The sequence below is a fragment of the Eretmochelys imbricata genome, chromosome 28 (assembly GCF_965152235.1).
Source record: "Eretmochelys imbricata isolate rEreImb1 chromosome 28, rEreImb1.hap1, whole genome shotgun sequence".
Taxonomy (NCBI): Eukaryota; Metazoa; Chordata; order Testudines; family Cheloniidae; genus Eretmochelys; species Eretmochelys imbricata.
Window position 1 is genome coordinate 8,144,770 of NC_135599.1, and position 20,505 is coordinate 8,165,274.

The 20,505-nt window shown below is 48.0% G+C and overlaps 1 protein-coding gene across 6 annotated transcripts; it reads right to left on the reverse strand.

Moving 5' to 3' along the window:
* Positions 1–886: 886 nt before the first annotated feature.
* On the reverse strand, positions 887–15,907 carry LOC144258264 (uncharacterized). 6 transcript variants are annotated; one of them, XM_077806698.1, is made up of 6 exons: positions 15,003–15,907; positions 14,366–14,417; positions 13,647–13,735; positions 12,912–13,038; positions 6,699–6,812; positions 887–6,364 (listed from the first exon to the last, which is right to left on the reverse strand). In XM_077806698.1, the coding sequence occupies exons 3-6, from the start codon at positions 13,725–13,727 to the stop codon at positions 4,728–4,730; spliced, it is 1,959 nt and encodes a 652-aa protein (XP_077662824.1). In that variant the 5' UTR covers positions 13,728–13,735; positions 14,366–14,417; positions 15,003–15,907; the 3' UTR covers positions 887–4,727. The 6 variants fall into 6 exon arrangements, 5 of the variants coding, with proteins under 5 accessions (XP_077662824.1, XP_077662826.1, XP_077662825.1 ...); XR_013344650.1 differs by lacking the exons at positions 14,366–14,417; positions 15,003–15,907 and having other exon boundaries at positions 887–4,088; positions 4,624–6,364; positions 13,647–14,332; XM_077806700.1 differs by lacking the exon at positions 14,366–14,417.
* Between the last annotated feature and the right edge of the window lie 4,598 nt (positions 15,908–20,505).

The following is a 20,505-nucleotide window of genomic DNA, read 5'->3' on the forward strand; positions in this document are numbered from 1 at the left end:
CCTTTCAGCCCCACATCCCAGGCCAGGCCAGCCAATCCCACCAGCTCCTGGGGAGGTTGGTGCCACAGTAATGGGGATCACATGCCTCAGGGGCCGGCCCCAGCCCAGGGAGACTCACAGCACCACAGTGTCTCCCCGGAGTTTCTGTGCCCTGGTGGACATCTCAGCAGGGGGAGGGGCACAGGCAATGCCCTGAACTTGGGCTGACCAGAGGGACCCTGCTACCAGTGTCTACGGAGAGCAGAGGGGGCAGGGCGGAGCCACGTCTCACACCAGCTGAGGGTGGCTGCTCTTGATGGCTGCCTTTGTGCAGCGTGGCAGCTGCTTGAGAGAGAGTCCCCCTTGGGAGGCAGTGGCTGCCACCACTCCCTGCCCAGGTCTGGCTGCTAGGGACAGGGGCTGAGCGAACCAGAGGATGCCCCCGCATACACACATCTGGCTTGCTCAAGCCCTGTCACCTCCATTTAGAACCCTTTGAATGAGACCCTCAATTTCAGCTGGGCCTGACATGACAACCCCAGGGCAAACCAGATGGGCATGGCAGCTAGGCCTGGCAATGACAGTGACAGCAAAGAAATCCACCACCACCCACGCCCTAATACCCCTCCTTCCACCAACCCCCCCATCAGGCAGACACATGGCCCCTGGCCCATGCATACCCCCACTACTCCTGAAAGCCTGTGAAGGGGAGGTAATTTTGCCTTACGCTGCTCTGAGCCCCCCAGTGAGAGATGAAATAGGTGCCCCCCTCCCCCAGCTGTTCCCATATGAGAACCAATGGGTTAATATAGAGGGAGCTGATAAGGCTCCATTTTGGACTGGTTGATCTCCACCCACATTCTCTATGGTTCTGACCCATGTAGCTTACGAAAAACATGACTCAATATCCCTTTTACACATTTCATTAAAATGAACAAACAAATAAAATGAAGAACACACCTCCTAAACCTAAAGTTCACCATTCAGCTAGCTCTGGGGCATAAAATACAGTGATCACAGTGACAGGTTTCATGCACACACTGACTCACATAGAGTAGGAGCTAGAGCTGCAGTCAAAGATCTGGTGATGGGGTCGCAGGCTCAGTACTCCACATTCACAAGCTTTCTCAGATAGGAGGAGACAGGCCAAGGCTGGCACAGCCTGTTGTTGATGTTAAGACTTCCTTCCCCAGAAGGAATCAGTTTTGGGGTCCTGGCATATCCATCTTTAAGTTGCTGGTACAAAAGGGCTTCCACTTTTACTTTGGTCTTTTTGGTTGATGATTCCAGCTCACCCCACATTACGGTCACTCTCCTGAAGTCTCTGGGCAAATGAGGAATGAAGGACCCGTTGGTTACAGACAAAATGACTGGATCCATTTCAAGTGAGGCAGAATTTGGGCTATCGTCAGTTTGGAAGAGTCCCACTTAACTCAGTAGTTTTCTTAAAATATCGGTTGTTGTGAATATGTGCAATGTGGAGGTTTGAACCCCGAAGATCTCAAAAATGAAAATACCAAGGACAGTTTGGAGGAGGTTTCCATAGCCTGGCTTGAGGGTTAAAAGGCTGAGTCATAACAGCTGGCTTCCTCTAAACAGAAAAAGGGGTCTCAGCTCCTATAAAAATAACAGGTGACCCCTCCCCCCAAAAAAACCCACAGAAAAACAATCTATTGCATCATGCATCCATTGCCATGCATAAAAAGAACCAGGGACATCTCATGACAGAGATTATACATCTTTGCTTTGCAGAGAAGAGGGGAACTTAGTGACCCATACAGTCTAATTTGGTAAAAGGTTTCACAATTTGTCTCCTTACATAATTTTATTTTACAGCTTGTCAAAACATATTTCATTTGAAATAGAAACAACTGAAGTCTGGTTCTATGTTCTCCTATACACTATTTTTCTCACGCATTCCACCACCTTGACCTTGGAGTGATGTTGTACTTCAGAATGCCTTAGTCCACAGGGGGTATTTTACATCAAATGAAGTTCTTAAGGTTAGCCACCACTTCACATATTACTAGCAAAAAGCAAACCAATGTAAGTCACAGTGTTCCAATATAATTCAGGTTATCACTAAGTTAGGCTTTAACCAGTAATGAACTTAATTGGTAATTTCATTTTCACTGGTTACAAGAACATATTCAAAGATTATAACATTTTATCATACATTAGTTTTCTTTTAATCCCCATTTCCACCAAGTGAGCACTGTGTAAATGTGATCTACACCAGCATAGGAGCTTTCCACATCTGTGAGTTCATTTATCTCTGGGGCTTTGGACATAAGTGTTAGTGGAAGGGGTCTCATACTATGTGGAAAGGTTTGCATCATGAGAAAAAGGACCTCAGCTCTATATTCACACCTTCCAATCTTTCAAAGAAGTAGAAGGTGGAGGCAAAGTGGCACAACTGCATAAGACATAAGAGCAAAATTATGAGACAAAAGCCTAGAATCAGGACTCAACATTTGTATATCCAGCAGTCTGAAATCAGAACTTGACATATTCATTCTCTCATCAGTCACCACCATTTCAACAGCATGAAAGTCCTTCTTGCCCAATCAGGCTGGCGAAGGAATCTCCTCTGAAGGCATCAACTATTTCTCATTTTGCCTCATGGAACTTTGGATCCAAATAGTGAAGGACCTTCCAATCGAGCCATGGCATCCTTTGGGAGTGTAATCAGAGACAATGAACTAGGGAGCAGTGTTAAAAAAAAAACCCAAAAAACAAAAATGAAGTTTTACCTGGACCATAGTTCACCACAGCTTCCTTCTCTGGGATGAAAATCAACTACTGGGTGCCTTCTATATCAAACTGAGTTCTTGCCAAATCCTTGTTCATGGTATATTTACACTTTCTTTGGAATTGAATCCTTTACAAAACCACCCAAAATGTGAGCAGTGTTAGTGAGGAATGGCTTCCCCAAACATGCCCAATTTGTTTCTTTAAACTGGTGGCACAAGTCCAAGTTAGGGACTAGAAACACTCCTGCATCAGAATCCCTGTAAGTCACCAAAGGAGCAGAGTATATTAAAAATAGATATTCTGCAGCTATATCACATTCCACCCTGAGTTCATTGTAGTGCACATTTGCAGCATCTGTCATGGGCAAGTTCACCAGAAATGAACTTTATTTTTTCCAAATCAACACAGACAGGGACAGCGTTTCCTAAATCATAGGACACATGCACCCAGTTACTTCAGTTAGTTGCACAATTATCGGTGTGCTGCTGTTCACCATTTCAGAGTGCAGCCCTAAACCCACTACTGTTTCCTTGGCAGCATGCCCAATGGTTTGAAGCATCCTCTCCTGATGAGTGAACTGCACTTGAGCTTTTTTCAAGTCGTCATGCAGCAGTGGGGGAAAGTCAAAACTAAAATAAGGAAGGACTCTTTTAGTCATTTGTCCCAAAGTCCTTGATAAATCCGAGCTACATCCCGGAGAACAAAACTAATATTCAATAATGTGATGAAATGGCCTTCAGGAGAGACAGAAAAAGCTACAACACAGCAGTATAAGTCACTTTCTCTTTCATACAAAATGAAATTCCAGAGCAGGTTACATCTGATTACTCAAAAATGATCAGGAGAGCAGATTCCCCCATCATTTTCTCCTCTGATCCATTCAAACCTGCTTCATTCAACAGCACTTCTTTATTATGGAGTCGTGTTATTTACAAAAATAATTAGCAACAGCATAATGGGGAAAAATTGCCACCCTTCTCATCTGCTAACAATCCCAGATCAGCAGGAAAATGTCCAGAAATGGCTTTGCCAATAGATGGAAACAAGGATAGAATGATCACTCTGTGTTTTGGATCCACTGGAATTCTCCATCCAGGTCTGTGACACTTGCATCTCTAGCCCTAATGAGTTGGATTTAGGATCAATTGGAGGGACTCTTTGGGAGGTGGAGGGGTAGAATAAAGGGAAGATAAACACCACTGTGGCTCATACAGACACCAGCGCTGCTGGAGGGAACAGGTATAGTGACTGTAATGGAGAAGGAGGGAATCCATCCGACTCAGCCCATTTCCTTCCTCTGTCACAAAGGCCGAAATGATACATTTGTCCCACTCCTGCTCCTCTTCTTTGTTATACTGAAATATATTTTAAATATGAAAAATGGTGAAAAGAATGGACCACCTGCTGTCCAGCACAACCTGGACCAGCATGAGAACAACTGAGAATGAGAATCTGTTGCCAAAGGGGGAACCTGGTGACTAACAATCACTCCGCTAGTAGGGTTACTGTATGAATGTGATGCTCAGGGCTTGTTCAGAGTATGAATATTGCTGTCGATTAGGACAGGTCAAAGCGGAAGGCGCTAGCTAACCCCAACCATTGTGCCTGGGCTATGTCAACATGGCAAAGCTGTCTGTGTGTTTACATTACGATAGCTACCTCGAGCAGGCCAACTCCATGGAAAATCCTAGAGAAGACAAAGCCAAGGTCGATTTTTGCTCAGTGTAGCTACTTGAGGTCACCCCCATTTCCCCCAGCTGGGGCTGATGGATATTCCGGGCAGGAGGGAGAGACACTCCCACAACTCACAGGAGAAAAGAATTAGGAGTAAGGACCACAGGATTCATCCCAGAGAAGGGTGACCTGCAAAAGCAAAAGTGGGCAACTCACCTGAGGGAGTGAGAGAACATGGTGATGCAAATGGTGCAAACAGCCCTAAAAGGTCACTATGTAAGAATTAGCAAATGTCCTTTTAAAAATGTATTTTCTCTGCCCTACATAAAGTTTTTATGCTGTATATCTCCCTTGTGAAGGGTCTGATGTCTATTAAGGTGTGAGCTCCGGATGAAACTTTTCCCGCACTCACAGCATTCATAGGGTCGCTCTCCTGTGTGGATTTTCTGATGATTAATAAGCACTGAGCTCCAAGTGAACCGTTTCCCACACTCACAGCATTCATACGGGCGCTCTCCCGTGTGGATCCTCTGATGTTTACTAAGGTCTGATTTGACAGTGAAGCATTTCCCACACTCACAGCATTCATATGGTCTCTCTCCTGTGTGGATCTTCTGATGCCTAATAAGGGATGAACTCCGAGTGAAGCTTTTCCTGCACTCACAGCATTCATAGGGTGTCACTCTTGTGTGGCTTGTCTGATGTTTAATAAGTTTTGATTTCTTACTGAACTGTTTTCCACACTCACAGCATTCATATAGGTGCTCTTCTGTGTGGATTCTCTGATGATTAATAAGGCCTGAGCTCTGAAGGAACGTTTTCCCGCACTCACAGCATTCATAGGGGCGCTCTCCTGTGTGGATTCTCTGATGATTAATAAGCGCTGAGCTCCAAGTGAACTTTTTCCCACACTCACAGCATTCATAGGGGCGCTCTCCCGTATGGATCCTCTGATGTTTATTAAGATCTGATCTGGCAGTGAAGCGTTTCCCACACTCACAACATTCATATGGTCTCTCTCCTGCGTGAATCCTCTGATGTCTAATAAGGGATGAGCTCTTAGTGAAGCATTTCCTGCACTCACAGCATTCATAGGGTGTCACTCTTGTGTGGCTTGTCTGATGTTTAATAAGTTTTGAAATCTTACCGAACTGTTTCCCGCACTCACAGCATTCATAGAGGTGCTCTTCTGTGTGGATTCTCTGATGATTAATAAGGCCTGAGCTCTGACGGAACGTTTTCCCACACTCACAGCATTTATAGGGTCGCTCTCCTGTGTGAATTCTCTGATGATTAATAAGCGCTGATCTCCAAGTGAACTTTTTCCCACATTCATAGCATTCATAGGGACGCTCTCCTGTGTGGATCCTCTGATGTTTATTAAGATCTGATTTGACAGTGAAGCTTTTCCCGCACTCACAACATTCATATGGTCTCTCTCCCATGTGGATCCTCTGATGTCTAAGAAGGGATGAGCACTGACTGAAGCTTTTCCTGCACTCATAACACTGATAGGATCTCTCTCTTGTATGGCTTGTCTGATGTTTAATAAGGTTTGATTTCTCACTGAACTGTTTCCCACACTCACAGCATTCATAGAGGGTCTTTCCCATGTGGATCCTCTGATGTCTAATGAGGGTGGAGTTCAGAGTAAAGTTTTTCCCACACTCAGTGCATGTGTTTTTTCTCTCTCCTGTAGGTTTTATCTGCTGGGCTGTGATTTGCTTGAGATCCTTGTGAGTTCCTTGACAATAAATGGATTTACCCTCTTTCTCCCTGAGCTGGTTTCTCTGCTCCCTCTCTGGCCTGTGCTCACTCTCACAGGCTCTTCCCTGCACACGATGCCTGGACACATTCACTTTGGATCTTTGTGATAATCCCCCATGTGGTTCCACTTGCTTGCCATCTTCCTGCTGAGGATTCTGCTCCTCATTCTCACTCAACATCCCAGCACCTGCTCGGATAGAGAGAGGAACCTCAGAAACAGGGATGGAAAAGGGGAAAACAAACCAAAATTAGAGGTGGAGAGACAGAAAAAAAACCCCTAGTAGCTGAATACTCTAAAACTCTTCTCCATATGGGAGAGAGGAGGGAAGCAATTCTGCCTCCACCTCCCATCAGGGAGGGAACAAAGCAGGAGCCATAGGAAGCCATTTGTGATAGCTGCCCTGAGAATAAAATGCCTCCTGGGGATAATCCTAAACTCCAAGAGCTCATAGGGTCTCTTTAGGGAGTCCCAGCTGTTTCTTTCAGGCACTGAGAGTTCTAGAATTGATTTAATGATTCCTCACCTATGCAGACACTTCTCGGGATTCCCCTTTCCTCAGAGCCCTGGAGATCCAGGACCCATGGCTCCTCCCCTTGTTCCAGCTGGGAGACCACATCAGGTTTGGAAACTGGAAATCCTGTTCAGGGGAAAGAAAACAAGGGAGATCAGGGGAATTCATGGGACATTCATCACAAAGAAGATTCTGTTACTTTAACCCCAGCCCATTTTAACTAGTAAAATCCTGGGGGCAGCTCCCTAGGTGCTCAAATGTGCATGAGTAAGGCTAAGATTTTGTCAGGGATATTTTTTAGTAAAAGTCACGGACAGGTCACGGGAAATAAAGAAAAATTCACGGATGTCATGACCTGTCCGTGACTTTTACTAAAAATATCCCTGACAAAATGGGGATCTGCAGGTCCCCACATTGCCTGTGATGGCTGGGCAGCTGCGGGCTGGCTGGGAGCTCCGGGGCCCCTACCGCCCATTGGGTGTCACAGCTCCAGGTTCCCCCACCCGCTGTGGCTGGATGCTGCAGGCCCCATACTGCCTGCAACAGCTGGGAGCTCCGCCGCCTGCGGTGGCTTGGAGCTCTGGCGGGGTCTCTGTCACCTGCGACAGTGTGGAGTTGCTGGGTTCCCCAGCCACCTGCAGCGGCCAGGAGCCGCAGGGTATCCCCACCGCCTGCAGCTCCGGGGGCCCCGCTGCCTGCAGCGGCTGGGAACTTGTGGCTTCCTTTGGCAGCCTGGAGCTGTGGGGTTCCCCTTGCTGCCCAGGAGCTCAGGGCTTCCTGTGGTGGCTGGAAGCTGCGGGGTTCCCCCACGGCAGGTGGGGGGTACTCCACAGCTCCTGACCTCCGCAGGCTGAAGTCAGAGAGGTCTTTGGAAGTCACGGATTCCCTGACTTCCGCAACCTCTGTGACTAAATCATAGCCTTACTTATGAGGGAACAGGTCGTGGGGGTGGGGGAGGGGGGTGTGGCACTATATGTGAAAGAAAATGTAGAATCAAAAGAAGTAAAAATCTTAAATGAATCCACATGTTCCACAGAATCTCTATGGATAGTAATTCCATGCTCTAATAAGAATATAACAGTAGGGATCTATTATCGACCACCTGACCAGGACAGTGAGAGTGACCATGAAATGCTATGGGAGATTAGATAGGCTATCAAAATAAAGAATTCCATCACAGTGGGGGATTTCAATTATCCCCATATTGACTGGGTACATGTCACCTCAGGACGAAATGCAGAGACAAAATTTCTTGATACTTTAATTGACTGCTTCTTGGAGCAGCTGGTACAGGAACCCACAAGGGAAGAGGCAGTTCTCGATTTAGTCCTGAGTGGAGTGCAGGATCTGGTCCAAGAGGTAACTATAACAGGACCGCTTGGAAATAGTGACCATAACATAATATCATTTAACATTCCTGTGGTGGGAAGAACACCTCAGAAGCCCAACACTGTGGCATTTAATTTCAGAATGGGGAACTATGCAAAAATGAGGAGGTTAGTTAAACAGAAATTAAAAGGTACAGTGACTAGAGTGAAATCCCTGCAAGCTGCATGGACACTTTTCAAAGACACCATAATAGAGGTCCAACTTAAATGTATACCCCAAATTAAAAAACACAGTAAAAGAACTAAAGAAGAGCCACCATGGCTTAACAACTATGTAAAAGAAGCAGTGAGAGATAAAAAGGCATCTTTAAAAAGTGGAAGTCAAATCCTAGTGAGGTAAATAGAAAGGAGCATAAACACTGCCAAATTAAATGTAAAAATGTAATAAGAAAAGCCAAAAACTCAAAAGGTATTAACAAACTGTTTTTTAAGTACATCAGAAGCAGGAAGCCTGCTAAATAACCAGTGGGGCCCCGGGACAATCGAGATACAAAAGGAGCACTTAAAGACGATAAAGTCATTGCGGAGAAACTAAATGAATTCTTTGCTTCACTCTTCACAGCTGAGGATGTTCAGGAGATTCCCAAACCTGAGCTGTCCTTTGTAGGTGACAAATCTGAGGAATTGTCACAGATTGAAGTGTCATTAGAGGAGGTTTTGGAATTAATTGATAAACTTAACAGTAACAAGTCACCGGGACCAGATGGCATTCATCCAAGAGTTCTGAAAGAACTCAAATGTGAAATTGCGGAACTATTAACTATGATTTGTAACCTTTCCTTTATATCAGCTTCTCTGACCAATGACTGGAAGATAGCTAATATAATATCAATATTTAAAAAGGGTTCTAGAGGTGATCCCGGCATTTACAGACCGGTAAGTCTAACGTCAGTACCGGGCAAATCAGTTGAAAAAATAGTAAAGAATAAAATTGTCAGACACATAGAAGAACATAAATTGTTGGGCAAAAGTCAACATGGTTTCTGTAAAGGGAAATCATGTCTTACTAATCTATTAGAGTTCTCTGAAGGCATCAACAAACATGTGGACAAGGGGGATCCAGTGGACATAGTGTACCTATATTTCCAGAAAGCCTTTGATAAGGTCCCTCACCAAAGGCTCTTATGTAAATTAAGTTGTCATGGGATAAGAGGGAAGATCCTTTCATGGATTGAGAACTGATTAAAAGACAGGGAACAAAGGGTAGGAATAAATGGTAAATTTTCAGAATGGAGAGGGGTAAACTAGTGGTGTTCCCCAAGGGTCAGTCCTAGGACAAATCTTATTCAACTTTTTCATAAATGATCTGGAGAAAGGGGTGAACAGTGAGGTGGTAAAGTTGGCAGACGATACTAAACTGCTCAAGATAGTTAAGACCGAAGCAGACTGTGAAGAACTTCAAAAAGATCTCACAAACTAAGTGATTGGGAAACAAAATGGCAAATGAAATTTAATGTGGATAAATGTAAAGTAATGCACATTGGAAAAAATAACCCCAACTATACATACAATATGATGGGGGCTAATTTAACTACAACTAATCAGGAAAGAGATCTTGGAGTCATCGTGAATAGTTCTCTGAAGATGTCCACACAGTGTGCAGCGGCAGTCAAAAAAGCCAACAGGATGTTAGGAATCATTAAAAAAGGGATAGAGAATAAGATAGAGAATATCTTATTGCCCTCATATAAATCCATGGTTTGTCCACACCTTGAATACTGCGTACAGATGTGGTCTCCTCATCTCAAAAAAGATATAGTGGCACTAGAAAAGGTTTAGAGAAGGGCAACTAAAACGATTAGGGGTTTGGAACAGGTCCCATAATGAGGAGAGATTAAAGACACTAGGACTCTTCAGCTTGGAAAAGAGGAGTGGGGATATGATAGAGGTTTATAAAATCATGAGTGGTGTGGAGAAAGGGAATAAGGAAAAGTGATTTACTTGTTCCCATAATATAAGAACTACGGGCCACCAAATGAAATTAATGGGCAGCAGGTTTAAAACAAATAAAAGGAAGTTCTTCTTCACACAGCGCACAGTCAACCTGTGGAACTCCTTGCCTGAGGAGGTTGTGAAGGCTAGGACTATAACAGGGTTTCAAAGAGAACTAGATACATTCATGGAGGTTAAATCCATTAATGGCTATTAGCCAGGATGGGTAAGGAATGGTGTCCCAGCCTCTGTTTGTCAGAGGGTGGCAATGGATAGCAGGAGAGAGATCACTTGATCATTATCTGTTAGGTTCATTCCCTCTGGGGCACCTGCATTGGCCGCTGTTGGCAGACAGGATGCTGGGCTGGATGGACCTTTGGTCTGACCCAGTATGGCCATTCTTATGTCCTTATGGATTTAACTTTCCCCATTTCTGCTGGGAATAGGGTTGCCAATTTTGGTTGGATGTATTCCTGGAGATTTCATCACATGACAATCTTTAATTAAAGATTAATCTTTAATTCCTGGAGACTCCAGGCCAATCCTGAAGAGTTGGGAACCCTATCTGGGAAAACACACAGCCAGACACTGCTCATCAAAGGGGCTCCTAAAGCACAGAGACAGAAACTCCATGTCCCAGAAAGTTAAGACACCAGCCATAAAAGAAGTCACCTTGGATCGGCTTCTTATTCACAGAGAGAAACCCAGAGACAATGAGAGAGTTGTAGGAAAGCTGGGACCATTGAGCATGGGCTGGTGGGTTCAGTGCAGTAAGGAATAGGAAGGACGGGGGTGTCACTGAATGTCGTATCTCAGGGCTTGTCTACCCTTGAAATACTGTAGCCGCACTGCTGTAATGCGTCAGTGTAGCCACTCCCTACAGCAATGTGAAGGGTTCCCCCATTGGCAGAGGTCATCCACTGCCCCGAGAGGCAGGAGCTAGCTCAATGGAAGCATTATTTTCTGTTTAAAGACCAACTATTCTAACTACTCTCAAATTCACGTTTATTCAGATTGGACAAATTTTTCATGGGCATTCAGGGAAGACCTAATTGTCCAAATATAAGGTTATTTGATCAAGAGGTTCCTAAACTAGAGCCCCCCCGCCCACACACATCCTACACAGCTTTTTATAAAATTATCTTGCTCTTGTAATTTTGTCTCCCACGGAGCTGGTGCTGAAACTATGGTTCTCATTGTCTCCCAACTGATCTCAGTAACTTAGCATTTATTTCAGTTAATACATGGCACCTACTGCCTCTTTGGGATACCAGCAGTGAAAAAAGTTAATAACTGTAGAATCTGGAATTTAGAACAGCACAAGCTAAACTGATGAGTTAATGCCATTGAAATGCACTAGTGCAGCAAGACGAAATCTCTATGAACTGCTAGAGGATTTCCAGAAATCTGCTGTCATAGTAAAAGGTTGGCTCAAGGGGATATGCTGTGGCCATTGAACCGGATTTACAGTCATGAATTTGAGACTGAGCCCTACCTCTGCTACCTTTCAGACAATGTGTGTCATGCATCCTGGAGATATTCTTCTAGGAAGTTCTGCCCTCTGATACCAAAATGTTAGGGTTAAGAGTAATATTTTAAAGTGATCTAAAATTCACATGCACATTCTTTCCCAGTCTGCACTTAAAATTTTTGCCAGAATAGCTGTCAGTTAGGAATGTCAAAAATCAACATAGCTAGGCTAGCAAAAGCTCTAGGGTAGACATAGTTATAGTGGCAAAAAAAACACATTAAAAAAATCAAGGTAATTAAATAAACCCATAAACTACAATCATGCAAAGTTCAAATTGCCCTGAGCTGAATCATGTCCTTTCAGCATGTGCATGGCACCTAAACTTAAACCTCTAAAAACTATGAAATGAAGAGTTAAAGTACATGCCACACCTGCAACACAACCTTGGCTCTGCCCCTTCCATAGCCCTGGAATTGGCACTAGCCACTGGGAATGGTTCAGTAAGGCTGGTGCAAAGGTTTACAAACTACCAAGGGAAGTGGAGAATTCTCCATCTCAGGAGTTTTAGAGTCAAGACTGGATGCCTTTCTGGAAGACGATTTAGTCAAACACACGGTATTCAGCTCAATACAGCAGTAAATGGATGCAATTCTGTGTCTTGTCTTATAGAAGAGCTCAGCCTAAATGACCTAATAGTCCTTTCTGGCCAAAAAAGTCTATAAATCTATAACAGAGACAAAGAAGGACTAAAATAACATGTCACTGTTTGTATTGTGTTCCAGAGATTGGAATACCAGCATTTATCTGCATGCCCTCCAGCTGTGTGCACTGAGTCAGCTGTAGCTGTAATTGGATGATGGAGGGATTAGTTGGAGCAGTTTGACAGAGCTGTGACTGTGATATGCAGAGAGGTGCATTTGAACCTTGAGGGTCCAAGTATGCCTCATTTCCATGCTGAGTGTTGTAGGTTGTGTCAGTGAAGGTGCACAAGGGTGTGTGCTTGTCCCAGAGATTGTCAGCAGCCTGGTGGCATATGTGTTAGTGGTCTCCAGGGTTCAGTCAGAGCAAAGTGAAAGCAATGACTGAAAAGGAATCCTTGGGGAGAGGGGTGACATCTTATAAGTCTGAGATGGTTTGTGTGCCATAGGCTGTGTTTGACAGCCAGAGAGGTGTCAGAAGCTTCTGTTCCCTACATAGGACCTATATCCAAGTTTTGCATTAACAAGAAGAAGATGTTAGACTTTATGCTATACTGCTCCTGTACTCTGTTTCCAAAGTGTTCTGTAGCTGGGGAGGGCAGAGTGCTAATATGCGTGTCACTAGCATGTTGGGATGTTGCTGAAACAGGGCAGAGTTGAGGTTGCATTGTGGGGGTGATGTGAACCTGAACTCTTCATTTCCCCTGATAAGAACCGAGGGGACAGGAATCCTTACCCAGCAAGGTCACATTCTCATAGTTCTCCTGCATGACATCTCTGTAGAGGGCTCTCTGAGTGGGGTCCAGCAGAGCCCCCTCTTCCTTGGTGAAATACACAGCCACCTCCTCAAAGGTCACCAGCCCCTGAAAGAGCAAGAGCCCCCCACTCAGTATTTGCTGCCCCAGTCAGAACACCACTATTCATTGGGGAAACGGAGCTAATCAAATGGAAGCTCTTGGAGGTCTGCAGTCAACAGAGTCTCACCCCACACCAGGGTGAGGAAACAAACAGGAAGCCCCTTGTCTCTCTCTGTCCCGGCAGATCCATCACACATCTACTAGCCAGTGACTGATACAGGAGATGGAGCCCCTCACAGGGTCCAGGGAGAGCTCCCTGGTAGGAAGCCCAACACCCTCCTCATTGTGAGGAGCTGGATATGATGGGAGGGGCATCTCCCCTAAGCCACACTGGTGGGTGCCCCCTTCATATCTCAAAGCCACCATTGTTTAGTCAGGTCAGGCTCCAGCACTGGGAATCTGGTCAATTTTCCTAGCCCCATGTAAGTGGGTTGTTTCCTCTTCCACAAATTAGGGCATTTCCACCTTTCAACCTCATGGGTCTGTTCCTAGAATCTAAGCCACATATTTTCAAAGTCCCAGCAGGTTTGCTGGCCTCCTCCCTTTCTCCACCCGATTTGCTGTCCCTCTCCCTCCAGGAGGAACCCACCAGCAAACCGTCCAATAATCCCTACCTGAACTGTCTCCATTTCAGCCATTTCTCTTCCCTGTCCCATGGGAAGATGGGATGAGCTGGAGCGAAACATGGACGTCATTCTGCAGCCTGGCAGGGTGAGAAGGGCAACTGCAGATGTTTCAGAACTGGCGTAAGTTAATTTCACATTATGATTCCTGCTCCCACCCGGCTTTTTCTCAGCAAACAGATATTCTAGATTCTGCCATGCTGGGAAAATGCTTGGTCACTTTATTATAGGGTAGACCTGGCTCCTCCCACCAGGGCTAAGCCCACAGACATATTTTTAAGGGCTTGTCTACACTTACCAGAGGATCGCTAAATTGACCCACTAAATCAACCGCTGATCACTCTCCCATCAACTCCTGTACTCCACCTGATCGAGAAGAGTAAGGGGAGTCAATGGGAGAGCGTCTCCCGTCGACATCACGTAGTGTGGCCCCCGCAGTAAGTAGATCTAAGCTATGCTATTCATGTAATTCAAATTGCATAGCTTAGATTGATTTTTCCCTTTAGTGTAGACAAGGCCATAGTCTCCCAGTAACAAAGTCTCTGAACAAAATGCTAGAAAAGTACCCCTTCCATGCCCTGTTGCTAGCAGAGAACAGCCATCCCCTCCCCACCCTAGAGGCAGCTGTGTGAGGGCTCCCCCAAACAGCACCCACTAACCCCAGATCCCTTTTAGGGAATGACTCAGGAGTCAGGACAACAATTTCTCACCTAAACAAGGACAAATGGCTGCAGATAAAATGGGTGGGAAAAGCCTCCCAATCTGAAGAGAATTTAAATTGTTATTTGAGAATTATGGAGAAAATAAAATAAAATGAGAGAATTGAGAGTCAATAATTTTAGGGAAAAGGTGGAAATCTCCAAAGATTTTTTATCCATATGTGATAATGAGAGAGAAAAGGGGAAGAACTAGAAGGAATTTTTAATCAATATTTCAGAGGGAAGTGGCACAAACAGGAAAAGGATGCCATTCCCTCCCCCTGCTTACCCCTCCCCCCCATTTCCTGACTGCACAAAGACAGTTCAATCTACCACATTTCACACTGTCTTTCCCCTCCCTGCAACTCTGGCTTTCCCCCATCTCTTCCCCTCCTGATACCTCCACCTCCAGTCACACAAAGGGGAACCACTTCTTTCCCCATCGGAATCCCAGTTGTGCCTGGGGCAGATCCTGGCTGTAGCTGAGAACAGCAGCTCCGCTATTGTTCTGGCAGCTCCAACGCTTCTGGCAGGCACATTAACAACTAGGGAGCAGATTCCCAGCGTCTGCAACATCTGAGAATCCCTTGGGCAGAAAGTCACTTGCTTGCCCGTCCCCAGCACTTTCCTCAAGGTCTCTCTCAGTCACCTGGAGTCCCTGGCTCCGGAGTTGATATTGGCGGAGTCCGGGGCTGCACGGGGGTCTAGTCCCACCCTCGGCTGGGCAGGGAACGAGCTTTAATGAAGGTCTCTCCCCAGCACAGACCCTGCTGGGGAAGCAGCAGCTGCTCGTCCGGGGTTTCCAATAAGGCAACGGACTGAGGGAGCAGCGTCTTGTATTTTACAGAGCACCCGCCCCCACGTGCTGCCCGGCGCCTGATCTCTGTGCTTTGTTCTCTAAGTCCTGCCTCTTTCTTCCCAGTACCCATCGCTCCCAGGGCTGCAACTAGCGGGAGCTGCAACTGCGGGGCAGCCGCTCCGGGCACAAAGCTGTGGGACGGGGGCAAAGGCTGGGGGGACGGAGGATCCAGACCCGTGTCCCCAGCCGGAGCAGGCTCTCCTCACGGCGGCGCTAGCTCCGTGGCCGCGGCGGCGGACGGGCAGGGCGCTGAGCGCTGCTGGGCTGGCTGCTCCCCCAAGGCCTAAGCGTGCTCGTCAGTACCATGGGCTGCAGCGGATGCCCTGGCTGGGGAACAATCTGCTGCCTGCTGTTGCCGGGGCCTCAAAGCGGGCAGAGTCGGAGCAAGGGGCGGAAATAGGCGGCGGAGCGCGGGTAGCGGTGAAGCCGCTGGAGGCAAGGGCAGGGGAGAGGCTGCGGGGCAGAGGCCGGGACGGGGCGAGGGGCAGGCTAGGCCAGAGGGGAGGCGCCGCCGGGCAGGGGCAGAACCCGGGGGGGCGGGGCAGGGGTAACAGCGACCCCAGGGCCGAGCCGCCCGCCGGGTTTCCAATAACGGGGGGAGGGGGGGCCGAGGGGCTTTTCTGTTTCCCCCCAACAGGAACGTCTCCGCTCAGGTTTCCCCGCGGCTCCCGCTCCCAGCGGCGCTGCCCGGACCCCGCGGACCAGCAGCAGGGCCAAGGCCCAGGGCTGAGACTCCCCTCCCCCAGCGCCGGCCCCGGCGTCTCTCCGCCAATCAGGGAGCGGGGAGAGGCGGGCCGTTCTGACGCGCACCCCCAATCCGCCAGTAGAAGGCCGAGCGTGAGCGAGAGACCTGCGCTTCTCAGCCTGCCCCAGGAGGGACGGCGCCGGAGGGCGGGGTTATGAGTCACTTCCGCTTCCTGCGGCTGGGTACGGTCGTTGCCTTGGCAGTGGGGCACGTCACTTCCGCTCTGAGGAGCGTCGAATCGCACCTCGCATTCTGCTGTGGCGGGGCGCCTCTCGCTCGAGCCCCGGTAAGGGAGGGCGCCGGGTTCAGCCTGGCCCCGCCCCCCCGCTCGTGTCCCTGGGGCGGAGCCTGGACCCTGGCGGCCTCGGCCGGGCCGCTGCGCTCCGTGGGGAGCCTCAGCCCCGGGGTCTGCGGGCCCCGCCCTGCTGCTCCCCGGGGTCCGGGCAGCGCCCCTAGGAACGCCCCCTCCCCCCCCCGGCTCCCCCCGCGGCCAGGGCCGGGCTCCAGAGGGAGCGACCGGCCCCGCCCGGCTCGTGGCAGTCGGGGGCCAGGGATCGTGCTGGGGGCGGGGTCTCCTGGCTGAGGGGCCGGGCCAGGGGCGGGTAGCTGGGGGCTGGGGCTCCCTTTGCAGGTGACTGTCCCCTTCCAGGCGTCGGCTGCGTCTCCTGTCCCCCAGGTGTCAGATACAGACATGCCCACGTGTCGCAGCCCCCGGGACTGGGCGTGGCTGACTTGCTCATGTGGACCGTGTAATTATAAAATAAACCCACGGGAACGTAAATATTGTACTTACGTTTCAGTGTGTGGTATACAGGGCGGCGCACACACGTCGTATTGTGCAAAAATTAGTTTGGACTGACGTCACTCGTGCTTTTTATGTCGCCTGTTGTAAAACTAGGGAAATATCTAGATGAGTTGATGTACCCTCTGGAAGACCTCTGTGTACCCCCAGGGGTACCTGTACCCCTGGTTGAGAACCACTGATGTCGCGGAGCCCAGGCCCACCCGCCGTACCGACTTCCAAGCCAGTACCCTAGGAGGCTGGTTCGGCTTTGCTTACTTTGCGTCAGCCTCAAGTCAGCTTCTGTGGGTCACCACTTACTACCATGCGCCCCATGGACAGGAGTCAGAGAAAGGACGTCTCCTTTCAGGTTAAAGGCAGCAACTGCTCCATGAAGGATTGGTGCTGATGGAGCAATTATTGACATTTTTTGTATTCCTTTCAGAATTTTGCTCCATTTTCTCCCTAATTTTCAAATGTTAATTTAACAATCTCAGATTTCGGATATTTTCCCACCCATTTGACCTGCAGTAAATTTTCTTTCTTTCATTGCAAAATTGTTGTCCTGAATCGTTCCCCAAATGAGACGGGGCCTAATGGGTACAGCTTGCAGCGCTGTGAGACACAGCTGCCTCTGGGGTGGTATGGCGTGGCCATTCTCTGCCAGCAACACGGCATGGAAGGGCACAGGAGGAAAAAGTCCCTAAAGACTGTCCAGCCCAAGGTTACACAGTCCCGGCTACTGCTACCCCCAACTGCCCAAGGCAGCTCCCCCCAGCTGCAAGTCACCAGCCCCCCCCTGCTGCTGTCCCCTCCCCACTGCCAGGGAGTTTTCCTGCTCCATACCCCCCTCACTTATCCTCTTAAAGCACCTCCCTTGAGGGCTCCCTGCTGCCCGTGTGAATGTGTGTGTGGGGGGGGATTATTACTCTGTTTATTGAAATTCCATATACTATCCCGCTATTCTCACTTAATATAAAATCTCTTCAGATCTGGGTGGTTTTCTCTCATTATCAAATATTTCTTTTTAGACCTATTTCTTCCATGATTCTCAGAGGTAGATATAAAATATCCCATGTGCAGTGCTGTAGTAGCCATGGTGGTCCAAGGACATTAGAGGCTGCCACTTGGATTTGTATAAAAAAATTCATGTTTTTCTCTATCCCATTCCTTATTAATCCTATGTTACAAATTATACCCGACAGGTCACGCATACAAACTGCTGCGAATTATACCCGACAGGTCACGCATACAAACTGCTGCGAATTATACCCGATAGGTCACGCACAGGAACTGCTGCGAATTATACCTGATAGGTCACGCACAGTTCGAGTCTAGGCTGAGGCACACGAACAAAGTCCACAACTGCAGAGTTCCCAAAGATACTAAGTTTATTACGCTCGAGCGTGGTGCCCCCTGCTAATCAGGAGGGGACCCCGAATGCAGGTTATACAGAGATTATATACCTTTTAGCAAAGCATGTTGCCCTCGTGCATCGGAAACCTTAGCCAATAGACAAACCCTTCCCTTATCTACCACCTATCCCTGCTAAGTGCATCCCCGTGCTAAATCATTACTTCAGCTACACAACATGGTCCTAAAGCAATGCACCAGTAGCCTTTCTTATCAGGATGGGAAGCTCGCATCAAGGCCAGGAGGCAGGGAGTTAGGAACAGACAAAGAACAGAAACCGGGAGTTTTCTGACAGGCTGGAAACAAGGGGCGAGGTTTCACAGGAATACAGTATCTAAGGAACACTCCTCCTGGTGCATGATGTGTTTGCTTTTAGACAATGGTGGGCCCAATGGTGGAGATGACAGGTTTGGGGGTGCAGGCTGCCATAGGGCTGTGGTGGGGAGAGAGGACTTTTTCCCTCCCCCATTGCCGCAGCAGCTTGGGGCAGGGGGAGAGGCACCTCTCCCTGGCTCCGGCAGCTCCAGCAGGCCTGGGCTGGGCTAAGGGAGGAGCTCCTCTCCCCCAGCTGCGGCAAGTCTGGGGCAGGTCCATGTTGGGGCTGGGGGAGGGGCACCTCTCCCCCGTCTGCAGCAGGTCTGCACTGGGGCCAGCGGGGAGAGGTGCCTTTCCCTGCCGCAGCCCTGAGTCCCTGCGTGGGGCTTAATAGGCCGCTGCGCAGCTTAGAGAGAACTTAGCCCACCAGTGAGGCCCAGGGAAGACACCCCATCCCCTCCCATCTGACCACTATCAACGAATTGTTGCAATTCCCATCATGGTGTTGTCTGTGGACTCTGCTGGGAGCTTCATCTCCTGTATCAGCCTCTGGCTAGTACATGAGTGATGAATGTGAAGACCCCTGCCCGCTCTCTCTGCTCGGAGGGGTGAAGGGCTCTCTTTTTCTTCCCTTGCTCTAATGCTTCCTGCCTGTTCCGATGGGGTAGGTGTGGGATTATGCTGTCTGCTTGCCTCCCAGAGCTTCCATGTGATTGGCGCTCCTCTCCTGTGAATTGTGGGGTTGTCAGTAGGCAGCAGGTACTGAGTGGGGGCTCTTTCTCTTTCAGGGGCTGGTGACCTTTGAGGAGGTGGTTGTGTATTTCACTAAGGAAGAGTGGGCTCTGCTGGACCCTGCTCAGAGAGCTCTGTACAGAGATGTCATGCAGGAGAACTATGAGAATGTGACCTCACTGGGTAAGGATTCCTGTCCCCTTGGTTATTCGAAGGGGAAGTGAAGAGTTTAGTTTCACAACATCCCACAGTGCAACTTCATCTCTGCCCTGTTTCAGCAACACCCCAACAGGCAAATGACACTCTACCCTCCCCGCTATGGAGCTGTTTGGGAACAGAGCACAGGAGCAGTATAGCACAAAGTCTAACATCTTTTCTTTGCTAAGGCAAAATTTGGGATTAGATCCCAAGTAGGAAACAGAAGGTACCTACACCTGGCCTGCACTTAGACATTGAGCCGACTATACACAATCCATCTCAGACTTTCATAGTGTTACCACCTCTTTACCCTTGCACTAAGGATTCCTTCTGAGTAATTGCCTTCACTTACCCTCCCTGAGCATTGGAGACCACTAGCGTATATGCCACCAGACTGCTGACAGACTTCGTGACAAGAACACACCTTTGTGCGCCTTCATTAACACAACCTACAACACTCAGCACTGAAATGAGGAATACCTGTTCCTTCCGGTTTCACATTCCTGTGTCTTCATATCACAGTCATAGCTCTGCTAAGCTGCTCCAACTCTTCCCTCCACTGTTCCTTTAAAGCTATAGCTGACATAGTGCACATAGCTGAAGTGTATGCAGATAAATGTTGGCATTCAGATTTCTAGAATACAACACCAAGAATGTCACATTCTTAGTCCTTCCTCCTGTTAATTATTGATCAGTATATTTTAAAGCCAACAGATACTAGTAAGCTGACCTCCTGTATAATACAGGCCATACAGTTTCATGCAGTTACCATTATAGTAAGTTGAATACCTCATGTTTTGAATACCTCATGTTTCAAAAAGGCATCCAGTCTTGACTTCAATAGATGGAAAATTTGCTAGTTCCCTGGGTAGTTTGGTTAACCTTTGAACCACCCTTACTGATATATTCCGAGTGACATTTGCCAACTGCATAGTTAGGAGGTAGGGGAAGAGTTAAGGTTGTATTGCAGGTGTAGTGTGCATTTTAGTTCTTCATTTCCTGATTTTCAGAGTTTTTAACTTTCACCACCATCAACATGCTGGAAGGGTATGAGGCTGCACTGGACAACCTTAACTCTGCTTTAATGTATTTTCTAGGCATATAATACC